Consider the following 27682-nt stretch of genomic DNA (forward strand, 5'->3'; position numbering starts at 1 on the left):
TGCTGCTTCACACACTTATTATTCATTCATTCATTTTCTTGTCAGCTTAGTCCGTTTATTAATCCGGGATCGCCACAGCGGAATGAACCGCCAACCTATCCAGCCAGTTTTTACGTAGCGGATGCCCTTCCAGCCGCAACCAATCTCTAGAAAACATCTAAACACACACACACTCATACACTACGGACAATTTAGCCTACCCAATTAACCTGTACCGCATATCTTTGGACTGTGGGGGAAACCGGAGCACCCGGAGGAAACCCACGCGAACGCAGGGAGAACATGCAAACTCCACAGAGAAACGCCAACTGAGCCGAGGATCGAACCAGCGACCTTCTTGTTGTGAGGCGACAGCACTACCTACTGCACCACTGCTTCGCCACTTATTATTATTAAATGAATATAATGTCAGTCAGTTGCAAGAATGTTTTTCAATTAACTTTATTAATCTAGTTAATCAAGAATTCATCAGGGATCACCACAGCAGAATGAACCGGCAACTTATCCAGCATATGTTTTACACAGCGGTTGCCTTTCCAGCTGCAACCAAGTACTGGTTCACTCTCATTCTCACACACACACACAAACACACACACACACACACACACACACACACACACACACACACACAAACATACACTAGAGCCAATTTAGTTTATCCAACTCACCTAAAGCACATGTCTTTGGACTGTGGGGGAAACCGGAGCACCCGAAGGAAACCCATGCCAACACGGGTAGAACATGCAAACTCCACACACAAACTGATCCAGCCGAGGCTCAAACCAGCAACCTTCTGACCTTGTGTCGCCCTATATTACTAATTATTAGTAGAGAAAAAAGAAAGTTACTTAATGAGAGAAAGTGGTATGGCTAGGATATAATTATAATATAAATATATATGTACATTGTAAAAGCGCTATAGAAATAAAGGTGAATTGAATTGAATATGATGTTGGAAGTAAGTATTAGATTTTTTCCTTTTCAGAATTACAGAGTTTGTAAAAGAAAGTAATGAAAAAAAACATCTCTTTTAATAAATAAATAATAAAATATGTTTAAAATTAAAATTGATAAATAATTATGATTGATTAATAATCTTTGCCATACCTGTTAAATGCACACAGATATAGCATATATTTTTGGTGTGCAGGTCTAGCATGTGTCTCTGTGTGTTTCAGGAGCTGACCACGTCTCAGAAGAGCGGAGGAAACGTGCTGCAAATGATGTACGAGAAGCCGGAGCGCTGGGCCTACACCTTCCAGAGCTACGCCTGCATGAGCCGCATCCGCTCGCAGATCAAATCCACCAACGGCAAGCTGAGAGAGGCCGAAGATCCGGTGCAGTTCTTCGAGAGATCCGTCTACAGCGACAGGTGAACAACTCAAAACATTTACACCTGATATTAACTACAGCTGGGCTAAAAACAAACAAAAACGCATGTTTTAGAGTGCTTTCACACCTGCCTTATTTATTTCGGTTGAATCGCACTAGAGTTCGTTTTCCCCCTTGGGCAGGTGAGAATGCAGCAATCGTACTCGAGCACGCACCAAAAGCGAACCAAAAAAGCGTAGAGACCTGCTTGAGAAGGTGATCTCGGTACACTTTCAAACGAACTCTGGAGCGGTTCGTTTGTGGTGAGAATATGATCCGAACCAAAACAGACCCAACCGAAATGTATAGTTTTTCTAAAGTAGGGATACAATCAGTCAGCGCAGTCGTAGCTCCATAGTAAAAAGCAACATTTTGTGTCTGCCGGTTTGTTTACTTGCGGGAGTTCATTGGCATTTTCCCGCACATGAATTCTGACCAATCGATAAGCAGTTTAGGAATTATGTTCAACAGCATCTGGCCAATGAGCGAAGTGGATTTTGTCAGATGACTGCATTTTGGTTCTTTTCAACTGGTTCGGACCAAAGCCAGCAGTGTGGTGTGAAAACGACCCTAAGACGGCAGAAAATCATCTTTTGATCATTTGTCATTTATTGACCTTGGTCCGGACCAAATGAAGCGAACTACAGGTGTGAAAGCACACTTACAATTGACCCTTTTCACATTTCCGGGTTTCTCAGTAATAGAAGTTGTCATAGTTGGGTAAACTTGGAGCCTGGGAATGGGAGAGTACAACAAATACACTTTTTACAATCCTATTTGCTGAAATAATAAAAGAAAAACCCAACGATGGTGTTATGAAGACTTTCAGAAAAAGGAAAAATAAATAGTGTGAGACTGACAACGGCAGCCAGAAGAGAGAACAACATCACACACAGACACTGCATTTCATACACCTTACATGAGCGGTAATTTTTTTTGTAATTTGACGCAAAGATGATTTAATTCACACATAAATGCATATAAATGTTTATATGTTCTTAAAAAGATCTAAGTATTAAAAACTTCCAAGGACTTAAGATGCTGGTGACCATAAAACACGTCATAACAGTCTTGTGAAAAGGGTCCATGAGTAGTTTTTTTATGGTATGGAGGTGTTAAATGCTCAATTCTGATTGGCTGATGAACATTCTACGTTAATGCACAGCTAAAGTTGTTCCTGGCAGGTTTTGAGTGCATTAACAGTTATATCAGCTATATCAGTTATTTCATTTATTTATCAGCTTGTAGCACTGAGTTCTGCTACAGCTTTATGTATAGTTAAAACTATGTACTAATTGGCGATTACTGATTCATATAATATGCATCAAAACAATAGAATAATAGCTATAATTGAATTAGGTCGATTTAATTATTAAAAAAGCTGGCGCAGTAGGTAGTGCTGTCGCCTCAAAGCAAGAAGGTTGCTGGTTCGATCCTCGGCTCAGTTGGCATTTCTGTGTGGAGTTTGCATGTTCTCCCTGCGTTTGTGTGGGTTTTCTCCGGGTGCTCTGGTTTCCCGCACAGTCCAAAGACATGCGGTACAGGTGAATTGGGTAGGCTAAATTGTCCGTAGTGTATGAGTGTGTGTATGAATGTAGGCGTGGAAGTTTCCCAGAGATGAGTTGCGGCTGGAAGCGCATCCGCTGCGTAAAAATGTGCTTGATAGGTTGGCGGTTCATTGCGCTGTGGCGACCCCGGATTAAAAAAGGGACTAAGCCGATAAGAAAATGAATGAATGAATAATTATTATTAAATTATAATGCACACACGAGGTGTAATGCCACATGATGACCACCAGGTGTATAATTTCATTCATTCACTCATTTTCTATACGGCTTAGTCTCTTTATTAATCTGGGGTCGCCACAACGGAATGAACCGCCAACTTATCCAGCACATGTTTTACGCAGCGGATGCCCTTCCAGCTGCAACCCATTTCTGGGAAACATCCATACACTTTCATTCACACTCGTACACTACGGACAACTTAGCCTACCCAATTCACCTGTACCGCATGTCTTTGGACTGCGGGGGAAACCGGAGCACCCGGAGGAAACCCACGCGAACGCAGGGAGAACATGCAAACTCCACACAAAAACGCCAACTGACACAGCCGAGGCTCGAACCAGTGACCTTCTTGCTGTGAAGCGACAGCACTACCTACTGTGCCACTGCTTCGCCCCATTGTGTAATTTTTTTTCTAATAAATCAACAGTTTTTCATTTATTATTTCTTATAACATGGAAGGTTTTTGACCTTAAAAACCACCCTTGCTATTTTTAATTTTATTTATGATTTATTTATGTTTTATTATACTCCGTGCATCTGAAATAAAGGTTATTCTGTTTTTATGTACTCGTGCACCTAAAATAGTGCACACTGATCACTGTTACAAAGATCAGTAGGATTTGTATTAAATCTATAATTACTGCATCAAACCAAGAGTTCGGGAATCAAAGCTTGAATCGATACCCAGCTCTAATATTAACATCCGTAATCAAACCAAAAGCGTCTCCGCATTTCTGTTATTGTTATGCAACAATTATGTCACCAATTGAAATGAACGCACATGTAATCGGCTTTGTCTTTTAATCACTCTGATGTGTGTGTTGCAGGTACATCTTCGCCTCTAACCTGTACGAGAGCGAGTGTGTGAACGAGACTGAGTGGGCCATCTATCAGGACTGGCACAGCTGGCTGCATAAGCAGTTCGGGAAGCACATTGAGCTGGATGGCATCATTTACCTGAGGGCGAAGCCAGAGGTAGAAAGGCACAGCTGGACAGGGAGATGCAAACGTGCCGGGGATTATAGTTTGGATAAACAAAGAGGTTTTTGTGTTACAGAGGTGTTTGGAGCGACTGCATCTAAGAGGAAGAGAGGAGGAGCAGGGCATTCCTTTGGAGTATCTGGAGAAACTGCATTATAAACATGAGTGCTGGTTACAGCACAGAACCATGAGGTACTACACAGACAACACTATATACTGTATATATTTATATCATTCCTAACCTTTGTGTAGTGTTCAAATTGACTACCCTTTCATTATGTTGGTGGCTGTTTATGCCCCATTGACTTCCATTATAATGAAAGTTTTTAAATTCTAAAGCCTTGACACCAAATAATCTTGCAGTGTGTTTGTGTGTTTTTGTGTTTGTTTGTGTGTTTGTTTGTGTGTGTGTTTGTGTGTGTGTGTGTGTGTGTGTGTGTGTGTGTGTGTGTGTTTATGGGGGAAATAAATACTGAACATGCCATGTTTTTTCCTGAGAATAATATTTCTAAAGGAGATGTTGACATGCTATTGAACCAAATTTTGGTAAAAATCTAAAAAATACAAACATTAAAAAAAATCAGAGAAATTATATGTGTATTAATAATGACAAAGAAGAAACTGCTGAACTAATGAATGTAATTATTACGTTATATAAAGGACTTTTTTTGGTAATGGCAGCTTAAAGACGCCTCTCATGGAGAATGAAGTCACATGAAATGCTCAGGTGTGAGTTCAACAGAGTGTAAAAATCTGGATGTTTCTGTGGGTCTCGTTTGTCAAATCGGATCTTTAAGTAGTATTTTCTATTGGATTCAGGTCAGGTGTTTGGTTGGGCCATTCTACGGCTTTGTTTTCTTTCTCTGAAAGCATTCGAGTTTCCTTGGCTGTGTTAGGCTAGATTTATACTTTTGACTGGCGCCACATCCCACACCTACGCTGACTGCGCGCTCCCCCCTCAAAATGTACAAGGCTTTTATACTGGCCGTGTTTGCCGTTGTGATATTCTTTAAAATGACAGGGGGCGATCAGACGTCCGTCTGGAAGTAACAGAGATAAACAGAGAAGTAGACAGTTTCCGGAATCACGCCATATCATTAATATCATTCAAGATTTTTTAACTAATTATTTTTATTGTTTTTATAAATTATTTTAATGATTATAAGGATTTTTATGACCATTCAAGATTTTTTTTTAATCAAACTTTGATGCATCATTTGCTTTTGTTCATATCTTGGACAGTTTTACCTATTTAAGTTTATTAAATTGACAAGTGAACATAGTTTGCTCTACAAATATATTTTTATTATGGGAAAAAAAAAAAAACAGCACGCTTACTAAAAAAATACAGAGGATTTTTAGCTTTAGCCTGCTCCACAATTCACACATCTCTGTCTGGATAGTTTCTGTCCTAAACTTATGCTAAAAAGGCAATAATAGTTAAACATTCCTGATTATTATCACCAATAAAGCCTAGAAAAACAGGCCTTCAGTATATTGTAAACTGATGGGTTAAAATGTTCTGTTCCAGTCATCACAGAAATAATTTGTTCCTTAATTATAGTTTTGTTACTATTAAAATGTTTTAAATTCAAAATTGTAACATATACATTAGTGTAAAACCTATAAATGGTGGAAAAACACCAAAATGGTGTACCTGGGTCTCCACTTTTGCCATGACCTCTTTTGGCTTTAACAAACTTATTCCTCAGGTTTTTCTAAATCTTTTAACAAAAACTTTCTTCCTTTCCCACGTCTGTTGCAATTTCTAACCAAGAATTATTGGTGATCTGGTGATCTCTATAATCACAGATCATAAAGATGTCTGTACATTCGTACTGTTTCAGACAAAATCTTTTCAAAGTGGTTCATATTCAACTCAAATCAAATGCAATTGTTCACTCGAGTTTAAAAAAAAAATTATGGGCTCCGTCGACTGAAATCATGTTGCGCCCACTCAAAGCAAACCTCCGCAAACTCCGCGATGATACCACATTTCCCACCCGAACTAGCTGACGCGTCGAGTATAAACCAGGCTTTAGCATCATTGGCTGTTTCTCAATATGCGTTCTTCAGCGTACTTGTGTGCTCATGTTCTCGTGTAACGTCATCATTAACAGCCAAAGTCCAGCTCCAAAACTCAAGACCGCAAGAACGGAGGACGTGTGAAAGTTTCCGGATTTGTTCTTGATATCAAGGACGCATAGATGCAGACTTGAGCACTGCACTTGCTCTAGAAGTCCCAGATGTTATGGCGGCTGGTGGTGGGAAGCGCAGCATTTTATATAGATTTATTATTAAAGTTCAGAGAGATCACTTATTTATCTCAGAATTTTCCATAAAAGAAACGGTGGAAGTAAACAGTAACATGAAAATCCTAATAATGGTATAAATGGTCTTTATGCATAGTGTATATATATATATATATATATATATATATATATATATATATATATATATATATATATATATATATATATATATATATATATTTATATATATATATTTATTTATATATATTTATTTATATATATTTATTTATATATATATATTTATATATATATATTTATATATATATATATATATATATATATATATATATATATATATATATATATATATATATATTTATATATATATATATATATATATATATATATTTATATATATATATATATATTTATATATATATATATTTATATATATATATATATTTATATATATTGTGAAAAGGGAAAAAAACAATAAATCGTTGCATAAATGCTGTGATGTTTACATAATTTTCGGTTACAATTCGTGAAGGTCGTGTGACCATCAGGAAGAACGCAGCATCTTATTTGTCATCGTCATTGTCTGTGTTCTCTTGGTCTCCCGATTCCGTTCTTCTGAGGTGACCTGGCAAGACCGGTCTCCACAGGAACACGAATCCGTTCTCTGCTTTCTTGGAATTAAGAAGCCATAGTCTTGCTGAAATGTCCACCCTGGTTTCATCCTTATCCTCTTGCTAATGTAGATGTTGGACTGAAGCATCTAATATTAATTTACACTGAGGAAGGGCAGAGGGTTGCTGAAGAACTACTAAGAGATTTCAGCTGCTGTCTGGGCTTTCACTGCCATTCTACACCTCCCTTTCTTCATGTGTTCAATACTTTTTCCCTGTGTCATTTTATGACACAGAACGTCATTTGTAAACTAATTTGATTTGTTTTCTTTGCATATTTGCCTTTCTTTGTCTCTTACCAACATCTGGTGAAAATCAAGTCAACAGCACCTTTAGAAATATATTTTCTGAGAAAAATAGTAGTGTGTTAACTTATTTCCCCTGCTGTAAATATAGAAAAAGCACAAATAGGTGAGTTTTATGCCCTCATGACTGTGTATGTGTGCAGTATGGACTTTGATTATCTGAATGATGTGCCCGTTCTCACCCTGGATGTCAATGATGATTTTAAAGACAACAACATGATGTGCGCTGATATGATTGAGAAGGTACGACACACACACACACACACACACGCCCTTCAGCTTGTTATGTTAAAGAACACATGTATACAGACTGACCTCTATGAGCATGTTTGACCTTTATAAGCACACACTGAATATTCAGCCATCACGTGCTTCACGATTCTTGGAAAAAGATGAGTGAATAATGAATTTGTGTTTTTGCATTAACCTAATCCAGCACATCACTCGTCAGTGTGTTGGGTGAAAGTGTGAGTGATGCTTGTTAAATGAGGCAGAACTGCAATGCGTCTTGTGATGAGGGTGCAATACAGGCGCCATTATATAATGCAGAAACTGCACATTATGCATGATTAGACACACTAGAAAGCTGCATATATATGTATTACAGCCTTTGTGGAGCATAAACACATATTTTTGCATGCATTTGATTGTATTACACAGACAGAGCAAGAATAATGCATTATGCAAGAATTAATGCGTTTTGAAGTTGTTGTTGTTTTTTTGTCTTTCCAGGTAAAGGAGTTTCTGAGCACCCTGTGATTATGAGAAATGTACTTTTGTGTGTGTGTGTGTATGTGTGTGTTTACGTTTTCTGTGTCAAATAGGAACAAAAATCAGGCTTGTGTCCATTAAGCACTTATCAATGTTTTATGTTATTTAAATGTTTTTACCTTTTTGTACTTTCATGCCTTGTGAATTAAATATTAAATAACATAGTAACAACTTTTTTTTTTCTTTAAAGATCATTCGGCTCTGCATGGCTCTGTTTATCAAAAATACAGTATTAGTACAATACTCGTACAACCAAAAAAGGTTTGGTTGTAACCCAACTTTGGGTCAGATATTGACAAAACTTTAAGGAACTGTCAGTTAAAATTCTTTATTGAAATTTAATCGGGAAAAAAAGAACCCAACTATAGTACCTGACGTTGGTTTATGACAACTCGACTTTTTTAGAGTGTAATATTATGAAAGATTGAAAATTAAACTAGGTTGTTTGTTCATTCGAATGTTGACATTGTGTTCTAACAACACACAATGTGACAATTTTAGTGACGAGCAGTTTGTCTGTCTGCACCAAAGCACGTCATGATTTTGCCAAGTATGATAAGATCCTGGATTATTATCTATATTGATCTTGGAACATAATGTTTTGTTCAAAAATGTAGTTCACACCTATTCCTTACACCTAAACCCAGCCATAACTAAATTATTCCCAAAGGCAGAGTGGATTAATAGTTGGAGAACAATCATGTAAAAGTGTAAAGACATAACTGTAAACCGAAACTTATTATTCAGTGAAGTTTTGTAAACTAATTTCCATAAAAGCACGTGATATGATTGATTGCGGCTGGTCTCTCATCCGTAATTAGCAATAATCCAATCAGATTGATTCAAGCTTTCAATAAATGTTCCGAATTTGCCCTACTACCTTATCTTTGTTTTGAAAGAATTCCCCCCTTTCCCCCCATCTCCTCCTTTTCCTCCCTTTACCAGGGGGAGCTCTTCAGACCATTTGTTCTCTGACCTCCTTATATGCTTATTGACCAGGCAGGAGCCCTGGCTCTATTATCTCTGAACTCAGGGTTCTCTCCCGGGACAGCCAAACCTGCTATTAGCGCCAAGCAAATCTAAGTGTGAACTCTTGAATGGTAAAAACGTGTCCCTTAGTTCTTATTGGAATGTTGATTCAGGAACATGTCATGCTTGGCGAAACAAAACTTTGGTTGCACCAAACCCGATGTGACATGACAGAAACATTTAAATGCCAGCCACTGCACTCCCAACGACATAGTTAAAGCTTTTAATCTGATTAATACATATTAAAGCTGTTTAACATTAATAATAGGCTACCGAGTGACTGTTGCTATTGGTCACATTTCTGACTTTAGTTTTCAAGAAGTTTGCTTGTTATTTAATTTTCAACATCTGAGGTGAACTATCTGCTATATTGTAGTGCTTTCAGTAGCATGGCAATAAATGTCACGCAAAATGGTATTTAAACTCATAATGAGAGCATTTAGAACTGAATAATGCACATAATCAGTACCTGAGGTGATCTTTGTCAATAGTATATGCTAGGGCTGCACAATATTGGAAAATCTGATATTGCGATATATTTTTCTGCTATATATATTGCAATATAAATCAGGGTATCTGCAGGGTCTTAAAAAGCTTTTAAGTGTCTTAAATCTTAAAAGCTAAATTGTAGGCCTTAAAAAGTCATAAATCTTCTGAAATTATGTGTTGTAGGTCTTTAATCTTTTTTTTTAACGGGTCCTTTGTTTTAATTTTCCTTTGTTTGTGTATAGCAGGGGCCACCAATCTCATTCCTGGAGGTCTGGTGCCCTGCAGGGTTTTGCTCCAACTTGCATCAACACCTGCCAGGTTGTTTCAAGTATACCTAGTATGACCTTGATTAGCTTGTTCAGGTGTGTTTGATTAGGGTTGGAGCTAAAATCTGCAGGACACCGGCCCTCCAGGAACAAGTTTGGTGATCCCTGATGTATAGCTACCCAATCTGGCCATTTACACCTGCACAATCACCCACAATCTCAACAAAACCTTTAACTTTTTATTTAAAAATAGCATTTAATTACTTTCTTACAATTATTTGTTTAAAAAGTCTCTATTTATTTACTGCTGAAGACACTGACCAGATATTTTATTATTAAATTATTATTATTGTATTTTAAAATGCATTAAATTATAATTCTTTTTGATATGGCAAGTGAAAATCTTTTTCAACTGGGATATTGGAATAAAATCCTTAGCATTTAGCCCTGAATAAGTCAAAAATTTAATTCATAATAATCTTAAAAATGTCTTAAATTTAACTGTCTTAAATGTAAATACAGTTTCACAAGATGAATAGCACTACTTGATTTTTTTCTGATGAGTATTCAGGTACAAAAATTGAATAATCACAATGCAATTTTTTTCTTACATTCCAGTCCAAATATCTAAAAGAATTCTTACATCAAGAAAAAATATTTTTTGTTTGTTTTTTTTAAATCCAGATTAAATAAGGCAATATTAAAGTAGTTTTCCTTTAAAACAAGCTAAATTATCCGTCTTTGTGGTAAGTTAAATAATCTTGTTTTCGCTTTGAAATGTAGATATTTGGACTAGAGACAAAGACAGAAATTCTAAGAAATAAAAACTTTGTTGTTGCATAAATCATATAAATTCCCTATAAATACAGTGATTAAATACAATTTTGTGTCTTCTGAGCAGCTATAATCCTAACGTAACATTGCATATCTTTGCGATGTGACTATACCGCTTAAGTCTGCTTTAGTCGTGACATAAAGACTGTCCTCGCTACTCGTTTGAATTGAGAAAATATTTGTTTATGATCACTTTTTTTTTGTCATATCACACGTTAAAGTGTTTTTTTGTTTGTTTTTTTATAAAATCATGGTGTACACAACAGACTCTGGAATTGCTGCATCACAGACACCAATATTTGCTTAATTTCTAAAAAAAAAAAAAAAATCACTTTTTGACCATTAGATATTAGCATAGAGTCTGGGTATAGAGTCTGAAGTCAGAATTATTAGCCCCCTGAATTATAAGCCCCACTGTTTTTTTCCCCCAATTTCTGTATAACCGAAAGATTTTTTTTTCAACACATTTCTAAACATAATAGTTTTAATAACTCATTTCTAATACCGGTTTTATTTTATTTTTGCTATGATGACAGTAAAAAATATTTGACTAGATATTTTTCAAGACATTTTTTATTCAGCTTAAAGTGACATTTAAAGGCTTAACTAGGCTAATTAGGTTAACTAGGCAGGTTAGAGTAATTAGGCAAGTCATTGTATAACGTTTGTTCTGTAGACAGTCGGAAAAAAAAATAAAAACTTCTTTCATTTTAGCCAAAATAAAACAAATTTTATTTCTCAAGAAGAAAAAATATCAGACATACTGTGAAAATTTTCTTTAAAAAATTCAAAGGGTGGTTCATAATTTTGACTTTAACTACTTCAACAACATATATACATATATATTGTGTGTGTATTTGAAAGTATTACATCGCTTTGTAAACTTTTATTATTACCAATTGTTGCGCCTCCCTATGCAGTTTGATAGAGCTCTTGAACCCGAAAAATGATTCGCGTGACGTCACACTAAACAAGTGGATTGCTGATGTGCACACCGTGATATCGATATCCAAATGATATATTGTGCAGCCCTAGTACATGCTTATGTTGTTCTGCTGCAACATCGCAGAAATAAGAAGCATTTCTAAAATAGAAATTTTGCATTTCGCCGTCGCGGATGGTCACTTACGACAAAAACTGTAGCATTTTAATTGAAAAGATACCTTTTATCACGTTGTGTGTTGTTAGGACATGTTACAAATGTAATATTTTCTCAAGCTAATTGTTCAGCATCAATACTCCAGTCATCAGTGTCACATGATCCTTCAGAAATCAAGTCTAATATGATGATTGGGTGCTTAAGAAAATGTTAAAATGCTTAATATTTGTGTGTAAAGCATCATGAAGGATTGCTTGCTAAACAGGAGCTGCATTTACTAGTCGTTTAAAAAACACATAAATACCTTTACTGTCACTTTTGATCAGTTTTTGCATCATTGATGTGAATAAAAAACATTTTACTTACTGACAACAAACATATGAAAGGTGTTGTTTATATTTTCTACCATTCAGCTTCAATCAAGGCATTCTTTGTCCGGCTTTAAAGGAATAGTTTACACAAAATTAGATGAATCATCATTTTAGCTCGCTTGTGTTTCTTGTAATCTGGATGAGAAGCGCAAATATAAGACTTTTCCAGTAAATGAGTTACAGTGACGTTGTGCGGCTCCTGAGCGCCAGCTGGGGGCGCAGTTCTATAGCTTATTACAAGCAGACATAGCCTTACAAACCTCTGCTATACCTTGAATTGAAATTTCCTGACATTAATGAAAATAACTGAGGTTTTCACAACCATTCCTCAGGATATGCGAGTATATCACGTTCTCCGCCCAGAAATGAATAACGTGAAAGTCATACCGACTGACATTCCTGGAGTTTTTATGAATAGTTGTGGACGTTCTGCTAAATGTTGAATTGGTATACAGCAACAAATACTTGTACTTCTGCACATTTTCAAATAATTCAAGGAAAAGTCATGGGTGTTGTGTATAAATAGCTGTATTGGAGACATTTGTACACCAAATTAAATATTCTGTATTTAATTCAGTTTAGTTGTAATTGGAATTTAATCATTGGAATTTATATAAAAAATAATTATATATAGAAATGCATAATAATCATAAACATTTTTATTGGATGATTTGCTTGCATAAAAACTAATGTAATGTGTGTCTAAGGTGTAATTTGTTAACGCTTTACTGGCTATCGTTAATTATTAACGTTTGTATAAATATATAAATACAACTGATCATTGTTCATGTATTTTATTGTGCATTAACTAGTTACCAAATACTTTTGCTTTTAGCAATGCATTAATGAGGCTTTTTAATGTCATTATATATCATTTATTATATGCATAAACATTTTTATTTTACGATTTGCTTGTATAAAATATTATAAAAATACATTTGTGGAATACTAACACTGTCTCATTAATCATCAATGTTCGAATAAACCTATAAATTGTTCATGTATTTGACGGTGCATTAACTTTAGCTTTTAGGGGTGGTTTAAAAAAGGCTACTGAATATCAAAATTAAGAAGAATTATACTATTATTTACAAGTGTTGCGCTACTGTACATCATGTTATCTAGTAGTTGACAGAATGCAACCTTATTGATAAAGAATTGCTGCCTCATATTAATATAGTAGTAGTGGGTCAAACCCGTTCATCAACTATTGAACATCATCCATTCTTGTTGTAAGTCTATTTAGAAAAACTTTTTTGATCCACTTCAAATGTTGACTACTGTAATTCAGACATAGTGTGAACCCTAAATAAGCTTATGCACTACTTCTTTAGGGTTCACACTATAAGTTACTGTAAAGAAGTCATGTCATTTAGCGAAGTTTTTTATTTAATCATACCCACTGCCACGGAACATCAACATGATGTCAGATTGACATTGTACCCCAACATCATGGGACGTTGCATTTTGTTTGAAAATTAAAATCAGGTTGACGTCAAAACTCGATGTCGGACAGATGTTGAAATTTGGTTGCTTTCCAACACAACCTACAACAAAATATCCAACGCTTATGATGTTACAGCTTGACGTTGTGTGGTTGTTACCACTATGGCATCTATCAGACGTTGGATTTTGATTACCTGATGAATAAATGTCAGTATTTGATGTCAATATGACCATGGTTTGAAATGTTGGTTCGACGTTTAAGATTGGTCACTTTCTAACACGGCTTAAAATCAACAAAATAACGTCATTTCGTATCATTATTAAGACTTCAAAATTCACACAAAAGCTGTATTAAAAGCCTGCATTTTTTTATCCACGATGTCGACTAATCCAAATATACTCTGAATCCTAAAAAAAGTCATGACATTCAGCAAAATATTTCACTTAATTGTAGTTCATGCAAAAGCTGTATTAGAAGTCCTGAATTGTTTTTATTCACTTTAAATGTTGACTACTGTAATACAAATATAGAGTGAACCCTAGTCAACATTTGAAGTGGATTAAAAATTTCAGGGTTTTAATACAGCTTTGGCATGAGGTCTTTCAGGTTTCCTCTATATTTAAATTACAGTAAAGCCGTGAATGTTTTTTTTTATCCACTTCAAATGTCGACTAATTCAAATATAGTGTGAATCCTAAAGAAGTCATGTCATTTAGCGAAATATATCACGTAATTGTTGTTCATGCAAAAGCTGTATTAAAAGTCCTGAATTGTTTTGATCCACTTCAAATGTTGACTACAGTAATTCAAATACTATGTGAACCCTAAAGTCAACATTTGAAGTGGATCAAACAATTCAAGGTTTGTAACACAGCTTTGGCAGGACTTTAGGGTTCACACTATATTTGAATTATAGTAAAGCCCTGAATGTTTTTTTTTTTGATCCACTTTAAATGTCGACTAATTCAAATATAGTGTGAATCCTAAAGAAGTCATGTAATTTAGCCACGTTTTTCACTTAATCTAAAAGAAAGTCCTACATTTTTTTGATCAACTTCAAATGTTGACTACTGTAATTCAAATATAGTGTGAACCCTAGACAACATTTGAAGTGGATTAAAAATCCAGGGCTTGTAATATTGTTTGCATGACTTATTTAGGGTTCACACTACAGTATATTTGAAATGAATTACAGTAAAGAAGTCATGTCATTTCATGTAAGTTTTTTGCTTAATCGTATTTCATGCAAAGGCTGTATTAGAAGCATTTAATTGTTTGGATCCACTTCAAATGTTGACTTTAGGGTTCACACTTTATTTAAATTACAGTAGTCGACATTTGAAGTGGATAAAAAAATTCACTGCCTCTAATACGTTTTTTGCATTACTTTTTAGGGCTCACATTATATTTGAATTGCATGAGTGGAATTGGATAAAAGAAAAAAAAATCTGATCTTTTAATACAGCTTTTACATGAAGTAAGTGAAAAACAGCTTGATGACTTCTTTAGTGTAATTCAAATATAGTGTGAACCCTAAAAACGGATGCAGGTCTTGTTCTACAGTGCTGCATCTCTCATGTGTTGTGTATGTGTCTGTCTGTTCATCCTCCCACTGCTGCGTCACGCTGGAGGAGGGCGAGATCTTTAAATATGGATCAAGACTTAAGACGAGCCTGCGGAGCGCGACGCCACGCGTTTCTCGACCGGACAGAGAGAGCTCCTGATCCCGCTGCGGAATGACTGCTGGACTGCCCGAATGTACTGTAGTTTGTAGAAGCAGCAGCGGTGAAACATCTCTGGCTCCAGATAAACTCAACTGAAAGCGTTTCTGCTTTACGCATCCAGACGCGCTTGAACTTGGAGCGAAATCGCACTTCTTTAAGAGAGAGTTTCTCGCTCGGACGCACTTTTTAATCCAGAGTTCCATAAGAAGAAAGTGGTTCTCTTGGAGAAGAGGACGCCAATTGTCAACATGAGCGACAAAAACAAGTGAGTGCTTTATTTGCATGTGATCTTCCTCATTGGGCTCTGTCGAGATGAGTTGTGTTTCCATGAGTCGGTGTGTGTTGAAACAGCCCTCCCACCCTGCGTCTGTCTTGCTTCTCCACCAAAAAGTAAAGGTGTAACAGTATCCAGGAGGACAGAGCAACAGATCCGCTGCTGGTCTGTGCGGTTGGGCTTCAGGTTTCAACAGCGGAGGGTATTATCTATTAAAGACGTTACGCTAGGCATTTGCGTACGCGCTCAGAAATAAAGCTGCAAGAGCTGTCACTGGGATGGTATCTTTCATTTATTACCCTTTTGTTCCTTAATGATCAATATTGATACCTTATAGGTACATATTAGAAATTAAAGAATCAATATTTATGCCTAAAAGGTCAGTATTGTTCCCTTAAGGCACATATTATGCTACTTAAAAAGTGTAAAGGTACCACCACACTGACAGATATTTTACTTACATTTATTTCCAAGTGCTTCTAACAGGTCAAGAACATCCTAAATGTTCTTTCAGCACTATAATGGTTTCTTGTACTCTAATTTGTTTGAACGAAAAAAAACAAATTGTGTCTCATTAAATTACTGGTTATTTGTGGTTCAATTAAGATACACATTCATGGAAGCCTTTATAAAGGAACGAGAGCTGTCACTGGAGTGGCATCTATTAAAATGATTACACTTTTGTACTGAAAGGCTCCATATTGCTATCTTAGAGGTGAATATTAGTAATTAAAGAATCCATATTGATCTCTAAAAAGCCAATATTGCACCTTAAAGGCACTTTTGTTACCTAAAAAGTGCAAACGAGTTACTTTTGTGAAGGCACCACCTCAATGACGTATTGTACTGTTATTTCTGTGTGCTTCTGACAGCTCAGGATCATCCTAAATCCTCTCTCAGCACTATAATGGTTTCTTGTACTCTAATTAGTTTGAACAAGAAACACAAATGGCGACTCATTAAGGTAAAGGTTTCTTGTGGTTCAATTAAAAACCACATTGATGGAACCATTTCAGAGCAGAGAAGTGCTTTATTTGGCTTATACATTCAGAAATAAAGGTACGAGAGCTGTAGGTGGTATCTTTTTAATTAAATTATTACACTTTTGTACTTAAAGGGTCAATATTTTCACCTTAGAGGTGTATATTAGTAACTTAAGAGTCTATATTTATGTCTAAAAGGTCAGTATTGTTCCCTAGAGGCACATATAGACTACTTGAAAAGTGTAAAGGTACCACCACAGTGACAGATATTGTACTTTTATTGATGTCTAAGTGCTTCTGACAGGTCAGGAACATCCTAAATGTTCTCTCAGCACTATAATGGTTTCTTTTTCTCTAATTTGTTTGAACAAGAAACACAAATGGCGACTGTAAATTAAAGGTTCTTTGTGGTTCAATTGCTGAAGGCTGATTCACCCTGCTTTGACTGAACTCTTGGAATTTCTAGTTTATATGATCCTGAAGATCTGAGTGATCTGTTAAGTTTGTATTCAGTGAGCATATCTGTAATGTATTGAGGTCCTAGGCCATTTAGTGATTTATAGACCAAGAGTAATACTTTTAAAATCTATTCTGAATGTAACTGGGAGCCTGAGGACAGGTGATGTGCTCTGATTTTCTGGTTCTGGTCAGATTCCTGGCCGCAGCGTTCTGGATGAGCTGCAACTGTCTGACTGTCTTTTTGAGAAGGCCCTTGAGGAGGCCGTTACAGTAATCCACCCTGCTGCTGATAATAGCATGAACAAGTTCTCACTGGAAACAAAGCATCTAATTCTTGCAATGTTCTTGAGATGATAGTATCCTGATTTACTAACTGCTTTGACATGAATACAGAAACTCAGATCTGACTCCAGAATCACACTCTTCTTGACCTTAATTTTTGTTGTTTGACCTTTAGAGCCAAGGTGCGCATTCACCTTGTGAACCTCATCTCTGTTTCCCAAATGCACTGAAGTGCAGTTTTCTCTTTGTTCAACTGAAGAGAAATTTGGCACATCCAACTGTTAATTTCATCAATGCATTGGCAAAGGATGTCAATAGGGCTGTAGGCAATAAGGCTGTTGGCAATAAGGCTATGTAAATTTGAGTCTCATCAGCATAGCTGTGGTAGGTTTGGTTCTTTTTCCTGATTTGATACCTTAAAACACATTTTAATACCTAAAAAGTGTAAAGGCACCATCACAGTGACAGATTATTATTTTGGGTGTACTTCTGACAGCTCAGGAACATCGTAAATTTTCTCTCAGTTGTGTAATGGTTTCTTGTACTCTTAGTTTGAACAAGAAAAATAAATGGCGGCTCAATAAATTGAAGTTTTCTTAGTGTTCAATTAAGAACCACATTCATGTAACCATTTCAGAGACGAGAAGTACTTTATGGCTTATACACTCTCAGAAAAAAGTGAGGTGGAATCTTTTTAATTAAATTATTACACTTTCAAGGGTCCATATTAATACCTTAGAGATGAATATTAATAATTAAAGAATCCATACTGATATAAAAAAGGTCCATATTGTATCCTAAAGGCACATATTAGTATACCTAAAAGTACAAAGGGGTTTCTTTTGTAAAGTTACCATCACAGTGACAGATATTGTACTGTTATTTCTGTGTACTTCTGACAGCTCAGGAACTGCCTAAAAGTTCTCGCTGCAGTGTAATGGTTTCTTGTACTCTAATTAGTTTGAACAAGAAACTTGTAATGGCTTAAGAACCACATTTATGTAACCATTTCAGAGAAGAGAAGTGCTTTATGGCTTATACACTCTCAGAAATCAAGGCATGAGAGCTGTTACTGCCTTTTCAGAAGGTACAAATTAGTGCCATATTAGTACCTGTTGGACTTTTGTCATTGAGGGTTTCATTAAGAATGTTCAACATCCTTTGAATCTCTTCACAAAAGGTTCTTCATAGTGGATGATGATACTTCAGACTATTAAATGTTGTTCACTCTAAAGGGTTCTTTCTTTGGTGAACCTGAAATGGTTATTTGTTACTGTGAAAAACACGTTTGGAACCTTTAGTTTTTCAGATTTTATTGATATCTGTGATTTTGGGAAGAACCTTTGATGTTAATTCACAATTAAACACATTCAGGGTTTCCACAGGTCTTTTTCTGTGAATTTAGGTCTTAAATGATTTCCACACTCATGAGGTTTATTCAGAGAATTTTGAAATATTCGATGTAAAAGTACTTCAAAAGTAAGTCCGATCATCTTTTTGTATTTTAACATTGAAATGTTGCTGTAAAAAACAGCTGTTCGTGTGTTTCCTAAACATTACAAATAGTTCTAAACATGTTGCTGTATTGTTTTTTCTTCTTTAGTCTTAAAACAATCTTTAAAAAGTCTTTAAAGATTTACCATCATAAAACCTGCAGAAACCTCAACATTGGCTCTTTATTTAGCTGGTTCCTAAAAACTACCATTCATGGAAATCTTCAATTCAACAGAAGGTTCTTGACAGAGTTAGAGGGTATTTAGAGAAGGGAAACGGTTCTTCACTAACTGATCACTGAATGATTGTAGGGGAACCAAAAGTGGTTCTGTGTCATAACTGCAGAAACCCTCTCTCAAAGAGGCTCTTTGGGAATCTTATTTCTATTAGTGTAGAGACTTTTTGGTGCATACAATTATTTTTTACAGCTCGAATTCTTAAAATCAGAAGTTTTGTATAAGAGTCTCTGTTTCTGTGCAGAGTGCGTGTACTGTATGATTGATTAGATATTTGTAGATATTCATTGAGAAGAAACTACTCACAGAAAAGTTCTTTAAGGAACCCAAATGTTGTTTTTTTTAACTCACAATCATTCCAGGATTAATCTTTACCATCCCTTTCAGTGCACAAAATGCTCTTTATGGTTGAAAAGAAGCTCCGTTTATCTTGTTCTTTATGGAACTCCAAGTATATATTTTTCTCTAAACATCTCTTTAGAACTTTTATTGTAGAGATTTCTTGATCATTTTTTATTTCTTCAAAAACAATCTTTAAACTGTGTTTCAAAACCCAACAATGAGAAACAGTTTTTGAATCATTCCATAGGAGAACGGCAAGGTTCCATGAGAACCTTTTACATCCACAGAGCCTCTCCATAGCAAAACATTTCATTATAGTGGAAAAAAGTTAGGTCCCACTTTGTATTAAGTGTCCCTAACTATGTACTTGCATCAAAAAATAAAAAATAAATAAATAAATACAATGTACTTACTGTGTTTATAATGTATTTGAGAACACTTGTGGTGGTTTTGAGTTGGAAAAGGGGTTGGGTTATGAACAGGTTTGGTGGTATGGGTAGGTTTAAGGGTGGGTTAAGGTGTAAGGGATGGTCAACAGTGTATTTACAAATGTAATTACAAAAGTTAATTACAGATGTAATTACATACATGTATTATTCAAGCATAAGTACACAGTAAATACATGTATTTACACAATAAGTACATTGTAACAAAAATTAATTCCCGTGTAAGTACATATTAGTTAAGGCCACTTAATATAAAGTGGGACCAAAAGTTATTTTAAGAACAATTCACTGAAAGGTATTTTGTTGTACTAAAAATGGTTCTTACTAAAAACAGCATTTGGAACCATTATTTTTGAGAGTGTAGATCAGGGGTGTCCAAACTCTGTCCTGAAGAGCTGGTGTCCTGCATAGTTTAGCTCCAACTTCCTTCAACACACCAACCTGGAAAGTTCTACCATGCCTAGAAAAAGCTTGATTAGCTGGTTCAAGTATGTTTAATTGGGGTTGTATGTAACCAAAATATGCAGGACACTGGCCTTCCAGGAACGAGTTTGGACACCCCTGCTGTAGATAGTCAGAATGGGTCTTGATGAAGAACAGGATCTTACAGTGGAGCTTCAAAAACTCTTTTGCTCTCTGAAGAGAAGAAACTCTCAAAAACAAACTTTCCAAAAGTTTGATGCTTTTGGTTCGCCAAATAATTAGGAGAACGCTTAGCTTGAGAACTATTTTTCCCTAGTGTGAAGCTATAGAAACTTTTGTGCAAATAAAAAAAAATCCATGTATGTTCAGTATGGTGATATAAATGCCAATATAGAGCTTCACGTGTGCTGTAGCTGGACCTTTGCTGAACCCAAGAGCTACTGAAGAAGCTTTAAGTGAATGAAATCTCTTTGTGTCACATGACGTATGATGTAGTGCGCTCTATTCATTCTTCTGGTTCTGCCTAGTGGCGCTGCTTTAAGTCGCCCTCTTTACAGTTTCCCTGAAGCTGTGGCTTGAGCGGTCGGAGTAATCTGTTTCTAAGAAGCTCCTGTCAAAACCAATTAGGTCCTTAGTGTCCAGGAGCAATGTGTGTGTGGCTCAGCGTTCCAGAAACTGGTGGCTGGATATAATAAAAGCTGCAAACAGGATTCGATCTCTTTTTAGTTCACTTGCAACTTGTGCTGTCATAGAAAAGAGGCAGCTGCCTGCAGGGATCACACCACTCCACCAATAGGCTTCTTCAGATGCATCATGTGGTGTCTGGTTTCTTACACAGTGCTGGAGTCTGTTACATTTTTTTTACAATTCTTACAAAAAGTAGTGTGGTGGTAGTTTAAAGTACACATGAAATATCCATATTGATTTTGCTAGCTCACATTGCTAGTTTTGCGATGACCAATTTATCTGTGCATGTCATTAAGAAACAAATATTGTTTGCTCTTGTAATCTTTAATTGTAATCTGAAAATGGACTTCCTGTTAGTTTTCAGTGAAATTCTCAGATTACGTCAGCCTGAGGTATTGGGCGTGGCTGACATGCTTAACCACGCCCCTCCAACTGTCAGTCTTGACAACGCTGCGGTATAAGTGTCTGTTAGGTTCTACTGACTCTCCCGAAACTCTTTATGAATAAAATGCTTGGTTTACTATATCCAATCAGCTCGCAGTATTAAAAACAAGCCCCGCCCCACACTGTTTGCTCATTCAATATTTTGGTTCTCCAGGAACTGTCAAAATATGAAGAAAAAAAATAGTCGCAGCTTTCGTTTCATGTAGACTTTGAAATATACTACGGTACTTAATTACATTCATAATGTGAACAATATTGAATTCCGGGAGTTTTCCGGGAGACAGAACACAATACGCGAGAAGGGCTGGGAGATGGGTCTGAAATACGGGAGACTCCCGGAAAAAACGGGAGTGTTGTCAGGTATGTTGTAGCTATGTTTTTGGAAATTCAGTGTATAAATTGGACCATTTAGTAGGACTATTGCACATATGTATATCATAACCAACAAATAGGTCAATCAAACTACCAAGTTTTATGGTCATATACCATAGTATTAACATGTTTTTGTCTTCACCTAATATTATCAATGTATTTTGGTAAATGGCATATTTACAAATATGTAATGGGGGGTGCTGGTTCAGTGGTTAGCACTGTCGCCTCACAGTAAAAAGGTTGCTGGTTTGAGCCCTGGCTGGGTCAGATGGCATTTCTGAGTTTGCATGTTGTCCCCTTGTTGGCGTTGGTTTTCTCCTGGTCCTCCGGTTTCCCCCACAGTCCAAAGACATGTGGTATAGGCAGTATGCGAATTATACATTGACTCTCAGGGGGGTAAATTTTTATTGAAATTTTAGTTTGTGTAATACATCTTTCAGTCATTTATGTTAATTACATCCAATTTATTAATAAAACAAATTTAAGTTAATTCGTTTTAATGTATATTTAGTTTATTCTGACCTATAGTATCCTCCGATCAGCTATTTCAGAGGTTACTGTTGGTCAAAATACACTAAATATCCCTCATATATAGTAATTAACATAACTATACAAACAATGCCTCTAATTTGACTTTATTTTCAGGTTATATGTAGAAACAAACACCTATTTTAGGAGAAAACGCTTGTGAACGCTTAACGTGTCTTACTGTGCTCTAGATCTGCAGTTTCAAACTGTTTCTCGCATGGACTGATTGGTGAGATAACACATTCACAATGGTATGAACCATAATAGGGGTGGTCAAATGTATATTTGTATTATCTATTATTTTAATTATTAACATTATTATTTAAAATACAGATCAGAGCAAAGTATTTCATAATATTAAAGGGCTAAACCCCCCCCCCCCCCCATACATCTAATTTTCATGTCCTTCAGGGGGGGGCCAAACGTTAATTAGTGGGGTCACCCCCACCCAAGCCCCCCTGTAATTCATACCCTGGCTATAGGTGAATTGAATAAGCTAAACTGACTGTAGTGTATTTGTGTGAATGAGTGCTTATGGGTATTTCTCAGTACTTGGTTGCAGCTGGAAGGGCATCCACTGAGAAAAACAAATGCTGGAAAAGTTGGTGGTTCATCCCACTGTGGCGACCCCTGATAAATAAAGGCACTAAGCTGAAGGAAAATGAATGAAATATGTCATTAAAAATGATTTTTGGCGCCTTATTACTTGGTAATACAATGTTTTTGGTTATTTCTTATTATTTGGTGACTTTAGTGCCGTGATACTTATATATACATCATAATTTACAAACAAATACTTTAATAATGCCATGTTTTTGGAGCATATTACCATTTTTGTCAACATTCAGTAAAATTGTCATAATATACAATCAAGAGTACAATATTTTCTCTTCATATAATGTGGTATATGCAATATTATGACCATGTTTGTTTTTGTTTTAGGCCATGTATTATCATCGTAGTTTGGTATATAGCATAATATATAAACAAGGACTTAAAATACCGTGATTGTTTAACATAATACCACATTTTGGACCACAGTGCTTTATTATGTAGCAAACAATTCTGTAAGAATGTCGTGTTTGTGGACATTTAGTACAACGGTGCTTTGATACATAACATTACCTACAAACAAGTACTTAGAAATGCAATGTTGGCCATATGTCATGTTTTTGAGAAAAAGTTGAAGTCAAAACTATTAGTCCTCCAGTGAGATGTCATTATACATGTTTATAATGCCCACATGTTGTTCTTGTTTTTTTCATACATTTAGAATAGATTTTAGTGTGAAAGTTTTGATGAATCATGATTTATTCATGTGGTGGCTCTGTGGCTAGCACTGTCTTCTCACTGCAAGGTCACTGGTTCGAGTTCCAGCTGGGCCAGTTGGCATTTCTGTGTTTAGTTTGCATGTTCTCTCCATGTTGGCGTGGGTTTCCTACATATGTGCTATAGGAGAATTGAATAAACTAAATTGGCCATAGAGAGTGTGTGTGTGTGTGCAAATGAGAGTGTATGGGTGTTTCTAAGTACTGGGTTGTTGCTAGAAGGTTGTGTAAAACATATGTTGGAATAGTTGGCGGTTCATTCCGCTGTGGCGACCTCTGAAGTAGAGACTAAGCTGAAGGAAAATTAATGATTTATCCGCTGGAACCAGTCTGGCCATTCTCCTCTGACCTCTGGCATCAACAAGGCATTTGCGTCCACAGAACTGCCGCTCAATGGATATTCTCTGTAAACCCTAGAAATGGTTGCGTGTGAAAATTCTAGTAAATCAGCGGTTTCTGAAATACTAGTCTAGTGGTGCATGTGAAATTCTGTTTTTCGTCGCTGCGAAAAGGGGTGGGATTAAACTAGATGATTAGAAATTAAAATGCGCGAGCGATTGCTCCATGTTTCTCTCCAGAAAGGTCATGTTTTGATTTTTGATTGGTCTCACTCAGTCAAGTGATGCGATTTTCCCAGGTCAGAGTTCACCAAGCTTAACTTTCTGAACTTTCTGAAAAGTTTTCTATGGGGGGAGAAAAGTGCAGTGTGACCTCAGCTTTGTTCTGTAGGCTACACAATCATGAGGAAGACGGCTGATTTGATGGTTGTCCAAAAGACCACCATTGATACCTTTCACAAGGAGGGCAAGACACGAAAGGTCATTGCATTTTATATACATTATATGATCAACACCTGTATATTTTATATATACATCATCTTTTTTCAAACATATTTAGCAGCAGCTCAACATTCACAGATGATTCCACCGCACCTGTAAAAAGTCAAAGAGCAGACATTTCCAAGAAAAAAAGAAGGTGTCAGTGTTTCCTCATTCCTAACAACAAAGGCTTATCAGTCTGATGTGCGTGTGTATATGAAAGAGCTGCATAAGTGCCGCTTCTCATCTCTTGACCTGTGAGACTGCACTTTCCTCTTATATTGACTGTCTGGATAGTCTTCAGCCCGTTTGTGTGTGTGTTTCACCTGGACAGGTATTGTGTAAAGGAAGCTTTATTAAAGATAAGTGTGAAATGCAGAGTCACAGGGCATTGTCCTCTGTAGACTCTGCCCTCAGATAAGCTCTCCTTGACTCACTATACAGTTGAGTCAGATTTTTTAGACCTCTTAAATTATTAGCCCCCCTTTTATTTCACAATTTTTAACACATTTCTAAACATAATAAACATGACTAATTTCTAATAACTGATTTATTTTATTTTTGCCATTATGACAGAACATACGATTTGACTCCTTGAGTTTTGTCATTTGCTTTGACATTTTTGTAATTATTCGATGTACTATTATTGTATTTATGGAAATTTTTAAACTTTAATTAAAATTTTTTACTTTCATTTAATACCTGTTTTATAATTGTAATCTAGGTTTGTTGTTTTGTTTGTGTGAAAATATAATTAAAATATAAATATTAAATATATATTAAAATATAAATATTAAAATATGAACATTAAATAATAAATATGCAATAAAATATACATATTAAAATCTAATTATTACATATATGTTTAAAATATAAATAATAAATATAAATATATTAAAATATAAATATTAAATCATATAATGAAAATTTAAATATTAAAATATATAATCAAAATATAAATATTAAATAAATAATTAAAATAAATATAAAAATATATAAATAAATAAGAAATAAATATTAAATATATAATAACATAAAAATATGTAATAAAATAAAATATGTAATGAAATATGTAATTGAAATATAAATATTAAAATATACAATGAAAATATAAATATTAATATATAAAATTAAAGTACAAATATTCAAATATATTAATATATGTATATGATATAAATATATGACAGTAAATAATATTTGACTAGATATTTATTTCGAGATACTAATGTTCAGCTTAAAGCGACATTAAAAGGCTTAACATTAACTAGGTTAATTAGGCAAGTTATTTTATAATATTGGTTTGTTCTGTAGACGTTCAAAATAGATATTGCTTAGTAAAGTTAATAATATTGACCTTAAAATGGTTTTAAAACATTAAAAACTGCTTTTATTCTAGCTAAAATAAAACAAATAGGACTTTCTCCAGAAGAAAAAATATTATCAGACATACTGTGAAAATTTCCCTGCTCTGTTAAACATCATTTGGGAAATATTAAAAAAATAAGATTGTACAGAAGGAATAATCATTTTGACCTAAGCTGTATCTCTTCTCCTTGGGAGTGAGGTTGTTTCTCTCTGACAGACAGACGTGGCCCTAGTTTACTGTAGTGATATTTGCAGTTTATGTATCAGAATCACTGATATGATTGACGTGAACTTGAAGCACTAGGGGTTCTGGCACAGTTGTGTGGAGAAACATCCATTATTTAAAGTCTACAGAACTTGTTTACGTTCTTCGAATGTGTTCTCGAGCTGCACGTGAGTCATTGGTGTAAGTTATTCTCAAAGAAGAAAGTTTAATAATGGAACTGTTTGCTCTGAAATGATATTTTATTTCGGATGATGTCATCTAGTCCATGTAGGCGGGAAAAAAATCATGGCAGCCAATAGCAAAATAGCTGTTTAATGATTTTTTTACGATGCTGTGGATAATGCAACTAATGCTGCAGTATTTTTCATTATCATTTATATATTTTATTGAATATATAAATTATAAACGTGGCATTTGCGCCCACAGAACAGCCGCAGAGATGGTTGTGCGTGAAAATCCCAGTAGAAAACATCTGTTTAATCATTGTTTAAGGATGATGCTGTGGATAATGCAACTAATGCTGCATTATTATTCTTTATTATTTATATATTATATATTGAATTATATAAAAATGTTCTTAAATTTTCTTTTTGATGTTAGTGTAAATTAGTGCTATTGTTCTATTTTTATATATGTCTGTTAAAATGTTAGTGTGAAGTCTATTTATTTTGTTATTTGCTTTGACATTTTTATAATTATTCTAAATATTTGATGTACTATTATTGCATTTATGGATATTTCTATTTGTAATAACTTTAATAACTATTTTATAACTATTTTATAATTGTAATTTAGGCTTGTTGTTTTGTTTGTGCGAAAATGTAACTAAAATATCAATATTAAATATATACTTGAAATAAAAATAATAAATCTATAATTAAAATATAAATATTAAATATATAATTAAAATATGAATATTAAATATAAAATAGAATAAAAAAGATATAATTAAAATATAAATATTAAATATATAATTAAAATATGAATATTAAATATTAAATTGAATTAAAAATATAAAATCTATAATTAAATTATAGATATTAAATCTATAATTAAAATATAAATATTAAATATAACTGAATTAAAAATATAAAATATATAATTAAAATATAAAATAAAAGTATAAATATAAAATATCTAATTAAAATATAAATATTAAAATATCTTATTAAAATATAAATATAAAATATATAATCAAAATATAAATATAAAACATATAATTAAAATATAAGTATCAAAATATATAATTAAAATATAAATATCAAAATATATAATAAAAATTAAAATATATAATTAAAATATACATATTAAAATATATAATCAAAATATAAATATATAATTAAATATAAATATCAAAATATATCATTAAAATATAACGTATAAACATATGCTATAAGTAAATAAATAAAATATTAAAACGTATACATTCACCAGCCACTTTATTAGGTACACCTTACTAGTACGGGTTGGAGCCTCTTTTGCCCTCAGAATTTAATCCTTCGTGGCATAGATTCAACAAGGCACTGGAAATATTCCTCAGAGATTTTGGTCCATATTGAC

At 34.6% G+C, this 27682-nt stretch overlaps 2 protein-coding genes across 7 annotated transcripts in view; both read left to right on the forward strand.

The window, feature by feature from the left end:
• dck (deoxycytidine kinase) overlaps positions 1-15680 on the forward strand; it is a 19331-nt gene extending 3651 nt beyond the window's left edge. Inside the window, exons 3-7 of one of the 2 annotated variants that reach the window (XM_073934486.1) lie at positions 1179-1372; positions 3986-4133; positions 4216-4331; positions 7529-7628; positions 15323-15680. In XM_073934486.1, the coding sequence (XP_073790587.1) occupies positions 1179-1372; positions 3986-4133; positions 4216-4331; positions 7529-7628; positions 15323-15415 (651 nt within the window). In that variant the 3' untranslated portion in view covers positions 15416-15680. 2 annotated transcript variants of the gene reach the window in all.
• slc4a4b (solute carrier family 4 member 4b) overlaps positions 15367-27682 on the forward strand; it is a 115380-nt gene continuing 103064 nt past the window's right edge. For all 5 annotated transcript variants that reach the window (XM_009295136.5, XM_009295135.5, XM_685028.11 and 2 more), the window contains exon 1: positions 15367-15680. In XM_009295136.5, the coding sequence (XP_009293411.1) occupies positions 15664-15680 (17 nt within the window). In that variant the 5' untranslated portion in view covers positions 15367-15663. The remainder of the gene's footprint in view (positions 15681-27682) is intronic.

This window comes from Danio rerio, chromosome 21 (genome assembly GCF_049306965.1).
Source record: "Danio rerio strain Tuebingen ecotype United States chromosome 21, GRCz12tu, whole genome shotgun sequence".
Taxonomy (NCBI): Eukaryota; Metazoa; Chordata; class Actinopteri; order Cypriniformes; family Danionidae; genus Danio; species Danio rerio.